The sequence below is a fragment of the Aegilops tauschii genome, chromosome 4 (assembly GCF_002575655.3).
Source record: "Aegilops tauschii subsp. strangulata cultivar AL8/78 chromosome 4, Aet v6.0, whole genome shotgun sequence".
Lineage (NCBI taxonomy): Eukaryota > Viridiplantae > Streptophyta > Magnoliopsida > Poales > Poaceae > Aegilops > Aegilops tauschii.
The window spans coordinates 3,742,726-3,759,344 of record NC_053038.3 but is presented as its reverse complement, the minus strand read 5'-3'; the positions used below and the strand labels follow the sequence as shown (position 1 = coordinate 3,759,344).

At 53.0% G+C, this 16,619-nt stretch overlaps 1 protein-coding gene across 1 annotated transcript; it reads left to right on the top strand.

Moving 5' to 3' along the window:
- Nucleotides 1-5,390: 5,390 nt before the first annotated feature.
- LOC123493499 (histidine-containing phosphotransfer protein 2-like) lies at nt 5,391-16,167 on the top strand. The gene is made up of 6 exons (XM_045227202.2): nt 5,391-5,465; nt 5,575-5,711; nt 5,811-5,876; nt 14,876-14,950; nt 15,325-15,397; nt 15,788-16,167. Exons 1-6 carry the CDS (start codon nt 5,406-5,408, stop codon nt 15,821-15,823), a joined length of 447 nt encoding a protein of 148 aa, XP_045083137.1. The 5' UTR covers nt 5,391-5,405; the 3' UTR covers nt 15,824-16,167.
- Nucleotides 16,168-16,619: the final 452 nt, after the last annotated feature.

Here is a 16,619-nt window from a genome sequence, read left to right as displayed (position 1 = left end):
TTAAATAGCATGGTAATTTGCTTAAATAATCCTAATATGCTAGGTATTCAAGATTAGTAAAAACTTTCTTATGAGTGTGTTGAATACCAAGAGAAGTTTGATACTTGATGATTGTTTTGAGACATGGAGGTAGTGATATCAAAGTTGTGCTAGTTGAGTAGTTGTGAATTTGAGAAATACTTGTGTTGAAGTTTGCAAGTCCCGTAGCATGCCCGTATGGTAAACGTTATGTAACAAACTTGAAATATGAGGTGTTCTTTGATTGTCCTCCTTATGAGTGGCGGTGGGGGACGAGCGATGGTCTTTTCCTACCAATCTATCCCCCTAGGAGCATGCGCGTAGTGCTTGGTTTTTGATGACTTGTAGATTTTTGCAATAAGTATGTGAGTTCTTTATGACTAATGTTGAGTCCATGGATTATACGCACTCTCACCTTTCCATCATTGCTAGCCTCTTCGGTACCGTGCATTGCCCTTTCTCACATTGAGAGTTGGTGCAAACTTCGCCGGTGCATCCAAACCCCGTGATATGATACACTCTTTCACACATAAACCTCCTTATATATTCCTCAAAACAGCCACCATACCTACCTATTATGGCATTTCCATAGCCATTCCGAGATATATTGCCATGCAACTTTCCACCGTTCCGTTTATCATGACACGTTCATCATTGTCATATTGCTTTGCATGATCATGTAGTTGACATCGTATTTGTGGCAAAGCCACCACTCATAATTTTCATACATGTCACTCTTGGTTCATTGCATATCCCGGTACACCGCCGGAGGCATTCATATAGAGTCATACTTTGTTCTAGTATCGAGTTGTAATCATTGAGTTGTAAATAAATAGAAGTGTGATGATCATTATTTTCTAGAGCATTGTCCCAAGTGAGGAATAAAAAAAGAAGAAAGAAAGGCCATAAAAAAAGAGAAGGCCCAAAAAATGAGAGAAAAAGAGAGAAGGGACAATGTTACTATCCTTTTACCATACTTGTGCTTCAAAGTAGCACCATAATCTTCATGATAGAGAGTCTCTTGTTTTGTAATTTTCATATACTAGTGGGAATTTTTCATTATAGAACTTGGCTTGTATATTCCAACAATGGGCCTCCTCAAGTGCCCTAGGTCTTCGTGAGCAAGCAAGTTGGATGCACACCCACTTAGTTTCTTTTGTTGAGCTTTCATATATTTATAGCTCTAGTGCATCCGTTGCATGGCAATCCCTACTCCTTGCATTAACATCAATCGATGGGCATCTCCATAGCTCATTGATTAGCCTCGTTGATGTGAGACTTTCTCCTTTTTTGTCTTCTCCACATAACCCACATCATTATATTCTATTCCACCCATAGTGCTATATCGATGGCTCACGCTCATGTATTGCGTGAAAGTTGAAAAAGTTTGAGATTACTAAAGTATGAAACAATTGCTTGGCTTGTCATCGGGGTTGTGCATGATGAGAGCATTCTTGTGTGACGAAAATGGAGCATGACTAAACTATATGATTTTGTAGGGATGAACTTTCTTTGCCATGTTATTTTGAGAGGACATAATTGCTTAGTTAGTATGCTTGAAGTATTATTATTTTTATGTCAATATTGAACTTTTATCTTGAATCTTTTGGATCTGAATATTCATACCACAATTAAGAAGAATTACATTGAAATTATGCCAAGTAGCATTCCACATCAAAAATTCTGTTTTTATCATTTACCTACTCGAGGACGAGCATGAATTAAGCTTGGGGATGCTTGATACATCTCCAACGTATCTATAATTTTTGATTGTTTCATGCTATATTATATTTTGTTTTGGACATTATTGGGCTTTATTATACACTTTTATATTATTTTTGGGACTAACCTATTAACCGGAGGCCCAACCCAGAATTGCTGTTTTTTTGCCTATTTCAGAGTTTCGCAGAAAAAGAATATCAAACGGAGTCCAAACGGAATGAACCCTTCAGGAACGTGATTTTCGGAACGAACATGATCCAGAGGACTTGGACCCTACGTCAAGAAAGCTACCAGGAAGCCACGAGGTAGGGGGGCGCGCCTACCCCCTGGGCGCGCCCTCCACCCTCGTGGGCCCCACGTTGCTCCACCGACATACTCCTTCCTCCTATATATACCTACGTACCCCCAAACTACCAAATACGGAGCCAAAAACCTAATTCCACCGCCGCAACCTTCTGTACCCGTGAGATCCCATCTTGGGGCCTGTTCCGGAGCTCCGCCGGAGGGGGCATCGATTACGGAGGGCTTCTACATCAACACCATAGCCTATTTGCAAGTCTCTTCGAATTATCAGTTTGGTTTGGCCTACTAGATTGATCTTTCTTGCAATGGGAGAAGTGCTTAGCTTTGGGTTCAATCTTGCGGTGTCCTTTCCCAGTGACAGTAGGGGCAGCAAGGCACGTATAGTATTGTTGCCATCGAGGATAACAAGATGGGGTTTATATCATATTGCATGAGTTTATCCCTCTACATCATGTCATCTTGCTTAAAGCGCTACTCTGTTATTATGAACTTAATACTCTAGATGCATGCTGGATAGCGGTCGATGTGTGGAGTAATAGTAGTAGATGCAGGCAGGAGTCGGTCTACTTGTCTCGGACGTGATGCCTATATACATGATCTACCTAGATATTCTCATAACTATGCTCAATTCTGTCAATTGCTCAACAGTAATTTGTTCACCCACCGTAAAATACTTATGCTCTTGAGAGAAGCCACTAGTGAAACCTATGGCCCACGGGTCTATTTTCCATCATATTAATCTCCCGTCAACAAGCTATTTCCTTTGCCGTTTTTATTTTACTTTCTTTACTTTGCATCTTTATCACAAAAATACCAAAAATATTATCTTATCATATCTATCAGATCTCACTCTCGTAAGTGACCGTGTAGGGATTGACAACCCCTTATCGCGTTGGTTGCGAGGATTTATTTGTTTGTGTAGGTGCGAGGGACTCGTGCGTGGCCTCCTACTGGATTGATACCTTGGTTCTCAAAAACTGAGGGAAATACTTATGCTACTTTGCTGCATCACCCTTTCCTCTTCAAGGGAAAACCAACGCAATGCTCAAGAGGTAGCACTGGCCGTCATTTATGTCAACAAAGCAGAAGATGATGAAGATGATGAGGATGATGATGATCCACTTGATGAAGCCATCATAGCTCAAAGAATGAGGTTGAGCGAGGAGGAGGTGTGCAATCTATGGGACATCATTCCGCCAGGTGCTGACTTCGTCGGGGTGCCATTCATGACCCGCCTGACAAGTACCATGGTTGATTGGCATATCATGGCATGTTGCATTTACTGTAGTAATTTGATGATATGCTTTATTGTTATACTTAGTGTAGAGTCCGATGATATATATGCTTACTGAATCTTATATGCTTTATTGTTATACTTAGTGTAGAGTCCGATGATATATGCTTAGTGCATCTTATATGCTTAGTGAATCCGATGATCTATATGCTTAGTGAATCCGATGATATATATGCTTTATTGTTATACTTAGTGTAGAGTCCGATGATATATATGCTTAGTGAATCTTATATGCTTAGTGAATCCGATGATCTATATGCTTAGTGAATCCGATGATATATATGCTTCGTGTAGAATCCAAAGAACTGTTAATAGTGTAGAATCCATATATACTTATTAGCAGAATTCATGCTTAGTAGAAATGTAGTACTGTCTTTTGATAGTGTAGAATGTGTGAGGCTACTTATCAATTGATATGTTTTTCCTATTCAGAAATTGCCAAAGAGCCTATCTGAGAGTTGTGGTATCAAGCCTGATGAAGAAGGCTCTGCTGGAATATGCCTTACTACGAGGGGCTCCGTCACCACCTGTGCGTACGGCGTGGACACAGACGGTCGCACACACTTCAACTCGGTTGGGTGGAAGAGCTTCCTCGTCGGCAAGAATCTTGATGTTGGACAGGCAATCCTAATTACTATGATCAGGAACACCCACCGCCCAGGCTTGAGGATGATGATCGTCATCAATATCATCTAGAACTACATATGCATGCGTGTGGCTGCTGAACCATATATATGCTAGTATGACTACCTAGTAGACTTATCAACTATGATCTATCCATGCATTGTTGACTACTATATATGAGTTTGTGAGATTGTGTGGTTATATTAAATGTGGTATTGTCGTTAATGTTTGTGAGATGGTTATGTGAACTTAGTTTATTTGCACTGGACTTGTCTTGATTTCCATGAATATTGCATCTGACTTCTTTTTATTATTTTTAATTTCTATTTACCTAGTTGTAGCGTGGGGAGAAAATAGGGCGCTACTACTATGTGATGATAGTAGTAGCGTTGAGAAAGAGGCGCTACTACTAAGTATTTTAGCTGCAGCGCTTGTTTAGAAATGCGCTACTGTTAAATAATAGCTGTAGCACCCTAGCAGTAGCGCGGGTGCCCGCGCGCTATTGGTATGTAAAAAAACCAGCGCCACTAGTAAAGTTTTCTCTAGTAGTGCGTGAGTTAGAGCATCTCTAGCAGATACTCTATCCCACCGCCCGCCCATATATTTTCGGGCAATTTAGCGTTTCCAGGCTTTTTCGGGCCGGAACAGAAGTGGTATATTTGCACCGGCCAGTAAAAAATATACGGGCGGCCCACAAACTGCCGCTTCCGCCGCTATATGTGTGGGGATGGGGGTGTTTTAAGGTTCCCGTGTCGGATAGATCCGCGCCCCTCCCCGCAGTCCACTTCCCCTTCACCATCTTCTTTTCTTAGCTCCGGCGAGCGCATCCAGACAGTTTTTCCCTCTCAAGCATGGATCTTGTCGGGAGAAGGTTGCGGACGTGGGGGCCGCCGCTGCCGCGCAAACTCGGCCGACACGACGCGGAGTCTGGCAGCTCCAGTCGGCCTGCCGTCGAGCTGGGCGCTCGGCGCAGGCACGAAACCACGACGCCCTCTCCGGCAGCAACGGCAACTGTGTGTGGAAGCACTTCAAAGGGCTCCGAGGCACTCTGGCTGGCGACGAAGAACCTCCACGAGGTGGAGATCGCGCACCACGGCGCGAATGAGGCGCTGGAGGCTGGCAAAGAGGGCACCGCCGAACGCTTCCAGGCGGCGAAGGCGGACCACGAGCTCGCCCAGACCCTCTACTGCTTGGTGTGCGAGTTCCTTCTCGACGTGAAGCCATGGGCTTCCACCGTTCCTCAGTCATCTCCAGACTATCTGGCTGCAGCTGCCATCCTCAACCTGTAGCTCCATTCACCGCCAAACGTAGCACTCGCCTCCAAACGCTTTTCCGGGAGAGTCTCGTGCGTCCGGCCACATAAAGGTTTCCATCCCCTGGCTACTCCACCACCACCACTACATCTTCGCATCAGCAGGTCATCCACCCCAGCACATCCTCAACAATGGCGGCTGCCGCGCTCAGGGCCCGGCTAGACAACCGTGTCACATCCATGTTCGCCACGGTGAGTGCATCCCCTCGTCGTCCCATCACATGTACACCTAGGCCGTGTGGTTGTTCCGGCGGCTGGCTGACTAGTCTATCTTTGCCTTCGCATCATGTGATTCATCTAGGGCATGCTGGACGATAATTTCCAGCAACTGCAGTCGATGGGGAAGAATGAGACCACAGCCTCGGGCTACGTCGCCGAGATGATCAACCTCTTCATCAAAGAAACCAAGAGGATCCTCAACGACATCGCCGGCCTGCTGTCCGCCCCCAATCCCACCTCTCTTCCTCTGCTTCAATTATCTCGGCTCGCTCGATCGGGTACTCATCCATCTTCTGTTCTCTGCTTTGCGATTCACAGGAACCAACCTGTGGTGGACTACGACATGGTGGACGTCCTCGTGCGTCAGCTCAAGGGGAGCAGCTGTTTGAACCGCAGCCTTCTAGCTACCTCTCCTCTCATTCGAACGGAGGTCGAAGAAGAAGAACAGTCGACACAAGGTTTTCCGGCCGGCGCACGAACGCCGCCACGGGCGCACGAACGCCCCAATTCTTTTCTTCCTTACAGTGGCTACATGGCTACACGCGGCTCAACTAGAGCACAACGGATTACATGGCAGTCTTATAGCCCAGCTAACCCAACGGCTGAGCAACCCATTCCAGCGACTTACGCGCACGCACGTGTGAACTCCACAACGGGCTTCCCTCGCATGATCCACATGACTCAACCCACGTCTTGATGCTCCTCCACAAGATCCGGCCAAGCCTGCATGCAGCTAGCCTGCACGTACTAAACTGACTAGCCAACACATGCAACTCCACATCCGCTGCAAAGGCCTAGTACTACCACCACGGGCACACACATGCCACACACACCACGCACGTAACGTGGTTTACTCCAACATACTCCCCACTAAACCACGATCTCGCCGTCGTCGGAGTTGTTGCAGCTCCTGTCACTATCGTCGTCACGGCCGTGACCCAGCCTACGGACCCGACCCGGCGCATCGACGCCGGTCGCACCGTGCTCCGTCACGACCCCGCGACATACGCCGAGCTCCTTCTCCGCCGGCGACACACGCCTGGCGTCCCTCTGCGCCCCGCACATCCCGCGCGCACTTGACGCGCCCGACGAGTCCGACCGCACCAGCGCGTCCCGCACGTCCCGCGCGCACCCCACGAGCCCGACCGCACCAGACGCTCACCGTGCGCCGCCTCTGTGTCCGCCATGGCAGCCGTCAGCGACAAACGTCGGAAGGATGTAGCCGAACTCGAGCACAACGGCGACATACGCCTCCTCCCAAGGTCAACCGCACGCTTGTACGCGCGCCCGCGGTCCCGACGCGTCCAGTGCGCACCCATAACATGCACCGGTCACGCCAGGCTCGCCGCCACGGCTTATTGCTCTGCACTGCTGCGGCCTCAACCGCAACGCAACACCTCTATACCACCATGCCGCTGTGTGTCGTTGGAGCCGCCACAACGCAGGTCCTCCGCGGCCTTTTCACCGTGCCGCCGCAGCCACCGCGGCCTCCTCGCCACGCTGCGCACCTCCACAGACCGACACACGGCCCGGAGCTTCACCGCGCAGCCGCCGGCGAACGCCGCCACCGCCGGCACGCCTCCGGCAAGGGAACGACACCCAAGATGAACCAGCTTTGATACCAATTGTTGGAACCGCAGCCCTCTAGCTACCTCTCCTCTCATTCGAACGGAGGTGGAAGAAGAAGAACAGTCGACACAAGGTTTTCCGGCTGGCGCACGAACGCCGCCACGGGCGCACGAACGCCCCAATTCTTTTCTTTCTTATAGTGGCTACATGGCTACAAGCGGCTCAACTAGAGCACAACGGATTACATGGCAGTCTTATAGCCCAGCTAACCCAACGGCTGAGCAACCCATTCCAGCGACTTACGCGCACGCACGTGTGAACTCCACAACGGGCTTCCCTCGCATGATCCACATGACTCAACCCACGTCTTGATGCTCCTCCACAAGACCCGGCCAATCCTGCATGCAGCTAGCCTGCACGTACTAAACTGACTAGCCAACACATGCAACTCCACATCCGCTGCAAAGGCCTAGTACTACCACCACGGGCACACACATGCCACACACACCACGCACGTAACGTGGTTTACTCCAACATACTCCCCTCTAAACCACGATCTCGCCGTCGTCGGAGTTGTTGCAGCTCCTGTCACTATCGTCGTCACGGCCGTGACCTAGCCTGCGGACCTGACCCGGCGCATCGACGCCGGTCGCACCGCCACAGACCCGACCTGGTGCACTGACGCCGGTCGCACCGTGCTCCGTCACGACCCCGTGACATACGCCGAGCTCCTTCTCCGCCGGCGACACACGCCTGGCGTCCCTCTGCGCCCCGCACATCCCGCGCGCACTTGACGCGCCCGACGAGCCCGACCGCACCAGTGCGTCCCGCACGTCCCGCGCGCACCCGACGCGCCCGACGAGCCCGACCGCACCAGACGCCCACCGTGCGCCGCCTCCGTGTCCGCCATGGCAGCCGCCAGCGACAAACGCCGGAAGGATGTAGCCGAACTCGAGCACGGACACGAGCACAACGGCGACATACGCGTCCTCCCAAGGTCAACCGCACTCTTGTACGCGCGCCCGCGGTCCCGACGCATCCAGTGCGCACCCATAACACGCACCGGTCGCGCCTGGCTCGCCGCCACGGCTTATTGCTCTGCACTGCTGCGGCCTCAACCACAACGCAGCACCTCCATACCACCATGCCGCTGTGTGTCGTTGGAGCCGCCACCACGCAGGTCCTCCGCGGCCTTTTCACCGTGCCGCCGCAGCCACCGCGGCCTCCTCGCCACGCTGCGCACCTCCATAGACCGACACACGGCCCAGAGCTTCACCGCGCAGCCGCCGGCAAACGCCGCCACCGCCGGCACGCCTCCGGCAAGGGAACGACACCCAAGATGAACCAGCTCTAATACCAATTGTTGGAACCGCAGCCCTCTAGCTACCTCTCCTCTCATTCGAATGGAGGTGGAAGAAGAAGAACAATCGACACACGGTTTTCCGGCCGGCGCACGAACGCCGCCACGGGCGCACGAACGCGCCAATTCTTTTCTTCCTTACAGTGGCTACATGGCTACACGCGGCTCAACTAGAGCACAACGGATTACATGGCAGTCTTATAGCCCAGCTAACCCAACGGCTGAGCAACCCATTCCAGCGACTTACGCGCACGCACGTGTGAACTCCACAACGGGCTTCCCTCGCATGATCCACATGACTCAACCCACGTCTTGATGCTCCTCCACAAGATCCGGCCAAGCCTGCATGCAGCTAGCCTGCACGTACTAAACTGACTAGCCAACACATGCAACTCCACATCCGCTGCAAAGGCCTAGTACTACCACCACGGGCACACACATGCCACACACACCACGCACGCAACGTGGTTTACCCCAACATACTCCCCTCTAAACCACGATCTCGCCGTCGTCGGAGTTGTTGCAGCTCCTGTCACTATCGTCGTCACGGCCGTGACCCAGCCTGCGGACCCGACCCGGCGCATCGACGCCGGTCGCACCGCCACAGACCCGACCTGGTGCACTGACGCTTGTCGCACCGTGCTCCGTCACGACCCCGCGACATATGCCGAGCTCCTTCTCCGCCGGCGACACACGCCTGGCGTCCCTCTGCGCCCCGCACATCCCGCGCGCACTTGACGCGCCCGACGAGCCCGACCGCACCAGTGCGTCCCGCACGTCCAGCGCGCACCCGACGCGCCCGACCGCACCAGACGCTCACCGTGCGCCGCCGCCGTGTCCGCCATGGCAGCCGCCAGCGACAAACGTCGGAAGGATGTAGCCGAACTCGAGCACAACGGCGACATACGCCTCCTCCCAAGGTCAACCGCACGCTTGTACGCGCGCCCGCGGTCCCGACGCGTCCAGTGCGCACCCATAACATGCACCGGTCACGCCTGGCTCGCCGCCACGACTTATTGCTCTGCACTGCCGCGGCCTCAACCGCAACGCAGCACCTCCATACCACCATGCCGTTGTGTGTCGTTGGAGCCGCCACAACGCAGGTCCTCCGCGGCCTTTTCACCGTGCCGCCGCAGCCACCGCGGCCTCCTCGCCACGCTGCGCACCTCCATAGACCGACACACGGCCCGGAGCTTCACCGCGCAGCCGCCGGCGAACGCCGCCACCGCCGGCACGCCTCCGGCAAGGGAACGACACCCAAGATGAACCAGCTCTGATACCAATTGTTGGAACCGCAACCCTCTAGCCACCTCTCCTCTCAATTGAACGGAGGTGGAAGAAGAAGAACAGTCGACACAAGGTTTTCCGGCTGGCGCACGAACGCCGCCACGGGCGCACGAACGCCCCAATTCTTTTCTTTCTTACAGTGGCTACATGGCTACACGCGGCTCAACTAGAGCACAACGGATTACATGGCAGTCTTATAGCCCAGCTAACCCAACGGCTGAGCAACCCATTCCAGCGACTTACGCGCACGCACGTGTGAACTCCACAACGGGCTTCCCTCGCATGATCCACATGACTCAACCCACGTCTTGATGCTCCTCCACAAGACCCGGCCAAGCCTGCATGCAGCTAGCCTGCACGTACTAAACTGACTAGCCAATACATGCAACTCCACATCCGCTGCAAAGGCCTAGTACTACCACCACGGGCACACACATGCCACACACACCACGCACGTAACGTGGTTTACTCCAACATACTCCCCTCTAAACCACGATCTCGCCGTCGTCGGAGTTGTTGCAGCTCCTGTCACTATCGTCGTCATGGCCGTGACCTAGCCTGCGGACCTGACCCGGCGCATCGACGCCGGTCGCACCGCCACAGACCCGACCTGGTGCACTGACGCCGGTCGCACCGTGCTCTGTCACGACCCCGTGACATACGCCGAGCTCCTTCTCCGCCGGCGACACACGCCTGGCGTCCCTCTGCGCCCCGCACATCCCGCGCGCACTTGACGCGCCCGACGAGCCCGACCGCACCAGTGCGTCCCGCACGTCCCGCGCGCACCCGACGCGCCCGACGAGCCCGACCGCACCAGACGCCCACCGTGCGCCGCCTCCGTGTCCGCCATGGCAGCCGCCAGCGACAAACGCCGGAAGGATGTAGCCGAACTCGAGCACGGACACGAGCACAACGGCGACATACGCGTCCTCCCAAGGTCAACCGCACTCTTGTACGCGCGCCCGCGGTCCCGACGCATCCAGTGCGCACCCATAACACGCACCGGTCGCGCCTGGCTCGCCGCCACGGCTTATTGCTCTGCACTGCTGCGGCCTCAACCACAACGCAGCACCTCCATACCACCATGCCGCTGTGTGTCGTTGGAGCCGCCACCACGCAGGTCCTCCGCGGCCTTTTCACCGTGCCGCCGCAGCCACCGCGGCCTCCTCGCCACGCTGCGCACCTCCATAGACCGACACACGGCCCGGAGCTTCACCGCGCAGCCGCCGGCAAACGCCGCCACCGCCGGCACGCCTCCGGCAAGGGAGCGACACCCAAGATGAACCAGCTCTGATACCAATTGTTGGAACCGCAGCCCTCTAGCTACCTCTCCTCTCATTCGAATGGAGGTGGAAGAAGAAGAACAGTCGACACAAGGTTTTCCGGCCGGCACACGAACGCCGCCACGGGCGCACGAACGCGCCAATTCTTTTCTTCCTTACAGTGGCTACATGGCTACACGCGGCTCAACTAGAGCACAACGGATTACATGGCAGTCTTATAGCCCAGCTAACCCAACGGCTGAGCAACCCATTCCAGCGACTTACGCGCACGCACGTGTGAACTCCACAACGGGCTTCCCTCGCATGATCCACATGACTCAACCCACGTCTTGATGCTCCTCCACAAGATCCGGCCAAGCCTGCATGCAGCTAGCCTGCACGTACTAAACTGACTAGCCAACACATGCAACTCCACATCCGCTGCAAAGGCCTAGTACTACCACCACGGGCACACACATGCCACACCCACGATCTCGCCGTCGTCGGAGTTGTTGCAGCTCCTGTCACTATCGTCGTCACGGCCGTGACCCAGCCTGCGGACCCGACCCGGCGCATCGACGCCGGTCGCACCGCCACAGACCCGACCTGGTGCACTGACGCCGGTCGCACCGTGCTCCGTCACGACCCCGCGACATATGCCGAGCTCCTTCTCCGCCGGCGACACATGCCTGGGGTCCCTCTGCGCCCCGCACATCCCGCGCGCACTTGACGCGCCCGACGAGCCCGACCGCACCAGTGCGTCCCGCACGTCCCGCGCGCACCCGACGCGCCCGACGAGCCCGACCGCACCAGACGCTCACCGTGCGCCGCCTCCGTGTCCGCCATGGCAGCCGCCAGCGACAAACGCCGGAAGGATGTAGCCGAACTCGAGCACGGACACGAGCACAACGGCGACACACGCCTCCTCCCAAGGTCAACCGCACGCTTGTACGCGCGCCTGGCTCGCCGCCACGGCTTATTGCTCTGCACTGCTGCGGCCTCAACCGCAACGCAGCACCTCCATACCACCATGCCACCGTGTGTCGTTGGAGCCGCCACCACGCAGGTCCTCCGCGGCTTTTTCACCGTGCCGCCGCAGCCACCGCGGCCTCCTCGCCACGCTGCGCACCTCCATAGACCGACACACGGCCCGGAGCTTCACCGCGCAGCCGCCGGCGAACGCCGCCACCGCCGGCACGCCTCCGGCAAGGGAACGACACCCAAGATGAACCAGCTCTGATACCAATTGTTGGAACCGCAGCCCTCTAGCTACCTCTCCTCTCATTCGAATGGAGGTGGAAGAAGAAGAACAATCGACACACGGTTTTCCGGCCGGCGCACGAACGCCGCCACGGGCGCACGAACGCCCCAATTCTTTTCTTCCTTACAGTGGCTACATGGCTACACGCGGCTCAACTAGAGCACAACGGATTACATGGCAGTCTTATAGCCCAGCTAACCCAACGGCTGAGCAACCCATTCCAGCGACTTACGCGCACGCACGCGTGAACTCCACAACGGGCTTCCCTCGCATGATCCACATGACTCAACCCACGTCTTGATGCTCCTCCACAAGACCCGGCCAAGCCTGCATGCAGCTAGCCTACACGTACTAAACTGACTAGCCAACACATGCAACTCCACATCCGCTGCTAAGGCCTAGTACTACCACCACGGGCACACACATGCCACACACACCACGCACGTAACGTGGTTTACTCCAACATACTCCCCTCTAAACCACGATCTCGCCGTCGTCGGAGTTGTTGCAGCTCCTGTCATTATCGTCGTCATGGCCGTGACCCAGCCTGCGGACCCGACCCGGCGCATCGACGCCGGTCGCACCGCGACAGACCCGACCTGGTGCACTGACGCCGGTCGCACCGTGCTCCGTCACGACCCCGCGACATACGCCGAGCTCCTTCTCCGCCGGCGACACACGCCTGGCGTCCCTCTGCGCCCCGCACATCCCGCGCGCACTTGACGCGCCCGACGAGCCCGACCACACCAGTGCGTCCCGCACGTCCCGCGCGCACCCGACCCGCCCGACGAGCCCGACCGCACCAGTGCGTCCCGCACGTCCCGCGCGCACCCGACGCGCCCGACGAGCCCGACCGCACCAGACGCTCACCGTGCCGCCTCCGTGTCCGCCATGGCAGCCGCCAGCGACAAACGCCGGAAGGATGTAGCCGAACTTGAGCACGGACACGAGCACAATGGCGACACACGCCTCCTCCCAAGGTCAACCGCACGCTTGTATGCGCGCCCGCGGTCCCGACGCGTCCAGTGCGCACCCATAACACGCACCGGTCGCGCCTGGCTCGCCGCCACGGCTTATTGCTCTGCACTGCTGCGGCCTCAACCGCAACGCAGCACCTCCATACCACCATGCCGCCGTGTGTCGTTGGAGCCGCCACCACGCAGGTCCTCCACGGCCTTTTCACCGTGCCGCCGCAGCCACCGCAGCCTCCTCGCCACGCTGCGCACGAACGCCGCCACGGGCGCACGAACGCCCCAATCCTTTTCTTCCTTACAGTGGCTACATGGCTACACGCGGCTCAACTAGAGCACAACGGATTACATGGCAGTCTGATAGCCAGCTAACCCAACGGCTGAGCAACCCATTGCAGCGACTTACGCGCACGCACGCGTGAACTCCACAACGGGCTTCCCTCGCATGATCCGCATGACTCAACCCACGTCTTGATGCTCCTCCACAAGACCCGGCCAAGCCTGCATGCAGCTAGCCTGCACGTACTAAACTGACTAGCCAACACATGCAACTCCACATCCGCTGCTATAGGCCTAGTACTACCACCACGGGCACACACATGCCACACACACCACACACGTAACGTGGTTTACTCCAACAGCAGCTACAGGTATAATGATGATGAATGCTTTCTTTCCCTGCTCAGTTTTAACTGTTTTATATATGATTGTTTCTCTGTTGCATCCATATCATGTGATTCAGACGTGATTGTCATGGGCATGCCGTTCATGGTGTCTGCGTTGTCGTGTAGCCATAATTAAGTAGAATTGCCGAATCTACCAGTGCTTCTTTTAAAGGAAATACCGGTATTGATGCCAACGGAAAATATATGGCTTCCGATCGAGGTATAATTTGTCGCGTTGTAAAGATTTCTGGTATTAATCATTTTCTATATATTATGTGTAACGCCAATGGTAGTTTTTCTGGTTTATTTAGGATACTCCTCAGGTGTGTCGGCACGGCGTCGTTTGTGGTTGTCGTATACACTCAAGTATAACAGCTGAGTTTAGTTGTGTCGTTAGACACGAATTTGTCGTTATTCCTGCCACGGCAATGTTATAGCTCTGCAAGGAACACTTTGTCGTCTTGCGGACATTTCTAGTAGTATTGAATCAATTATATATTTACCTAATGGAATATTCTAGGCCGGCAATAAAAAATTGGGATTCTGCAAACATTTCTGTATCAATGATTTGCTATATTCTACGTAACACCAATGGTCATTTTTCTGGTTTGTCCAGTCGCTACTAGAAAAACCGAGTACTGTATCAATGTTGTTTCTATTCCGATGTGTTGGCATGGGGTGTGTACGTCATGGGCATGAGGGTCATGTCGATTGGGCTGTCATATAGCAACAATTATAAGAGCCCAATTTACTTGTGTTCTGTATAATGGAATTGTCGATATTCATGTCAACGTGATGGCTCGGCAAGTGAAACTTTACCGTACTATAAATATCTCCACTACTACATTTAGCTAATGCTATTTATTTTTTGGGTTTATCAAACAATATATTGGTTCGACAACCGTGATTATTATCGCTAGTATGGTTATGCGGATCAACATGGTGCAATAGCGTTTAATAAGCTTGAAAATTTCCTGGTGTCCTGATCTTCCTCTTCTTTTTATGTATCAGTGTTGGTGCTAAGAAAGTGAACCTATCCTGCATGCAATTCCGTCGGTTCAATGAGCCAAGAAGCAAAGAAAGGTCAGTACTTAGTACCTTATTATATATGTTGCACAATCATTATTATCCACACCCTGTATTGTTTACATTATTGTAAACCAGAAGACTGATTTCCTTTTTTGATGGCACTATATTTAGCTCATAGCATTAGCCTGCTCGTTCACTTCATTTGCAACCCTGTGATGGTATAACTCGGTTCATTATCTAAATATGCCTCTTTGATTATTCTACTTTAACTTGTTAGTTCTAGACTTATGTTTATAGCATGACTAAATCTGAGATGGCTAGAGTTCTTTTTCCAAGCAGAGGGTTATGATTTCCGAACCACTGTTAGTTCAGTTCACGTGATCACTCTGTCTATTATTTGACTGCGTGGTATGATGCATTTATTCCAGGTGCCTCATGGCGTTGGCTCTTGCTTGGAGTGAGTTCTGTGATGTGCGAAGCAAGTTCGAGGCTATGATGCAGGTAGCCCCCTATGTGTGTATGTTTGCTTTGACTTCCAACTTCTTACTAGTATCATAATCTAAAGAACGGACATTGATCCTTTAAGATAAAAAAGGAAAGAACCTGATCTGATTCTTGTTGCTGTTGATATTTATCTAGATATACTGTTTGATTTCTGAGGTATCTAGAATGTTTCTGTCTTAATTTTTGTCATCCCGATTCTGTAGCTATATGGGGTAGTTCAAAGCAGTATAATTTCTTTGTTTCTCAGTGTAAATTAAACTTAGCCAATTGCTGCAATATGGTATCAACCACCTTGTAACACGGATGATTTGTGAAACCTTGTGACTTGGCCACCAATATGCACCTTAGACATGTCGTGATAATTAATCTGTTCTTCTTTTGATGAAGCTGGAGGAGCAGATCGCAACATATGGTCCTAAGTAGTAGCTATGGAAGGAAAAAGAGCATAGCTACAAGTGATCCCTCCCATGATGGGGTGTATGTACCTCTCCAATGTAGATAATGTTCAATTGGTGTCTGGCTTTGGAGGGCGATTATGAAATAACGTGATGAATCTGGCGTAGGAACTCCATTCTCGCAAGTCTTCAAACAAAACATGTTGTCATGTGTCAATGTCTCTGTCAACTCTATACCTGGTTGTGTCCGCTAGGCTGCCGCTCCATACAATATTTAAACTCTCTACCTGGTTGGTTTTTTACTGATGAGTTGGTTTGGTTATATGTTGTAGGCTCTCCAGTCTCTTTACCGTCTTTTGGAATGCCGCCGTCTCTCCTTGAATAAGGGGCAAGGTTTGTTGGTTATCAAAAACTACACTAAAGTGAGTGCATGGTTGATCTTTAAATTATTTTGCTGGTTGGTACATTGTGAGTGTCGCTTGCTGACCTCCACCACCTCTAGAACCTCCAGAAAACCATCACTGGAGAATGAACTAGATCTGTGGGCGAACAAGATATTACTAGGAGGGGGGAGGTAAGGGTGAAGGACGATGTGTGAAATAGTGTCTGGTAGAACATCAAGGGGGCCATGAATCAAATGATCTAGTGGCTGGAGCGGCGGGGTACATGCCGTGAAGCGCTGGAGTCTCTGGGTGTCTTCAAGGCCTTTCTCGGTAGTGTTGTCTAAACTCCAGAAAACCATCACTGGAGAATGAACTAGATCTGCGGGCGAACAAGATATTACTAGGAGGGGGGAGGTAAGGGTGAAGGATGATGTGTGAAAT

Excerpts from the sequence above, each read along its gene's own strand:
- LOC123493499 (XM_045227202.2), top strand. The coding sequence starts at position 5,406 with ATGGCGGCTGCCGCGCTCAGGGCCCGGCTAGACAACCGTGTCACATCC. Across the intron at positions 5,877-14,875 it reads CAGCTCAAGGGGAGCAGCTG|CAGTGTTGGTGCTAAGAAAG; the intron begins TTTGAACCGCAG and ends CTTTTTATGTAT. Across the intron at positions 14,951-15,324 it reads GAGCCAAGAAGCAAAGAAAG|GTGCCTCATGGCGTTGGCTC; the intron begins GTCAGTACTTAG and ends CATTTATTCCAG.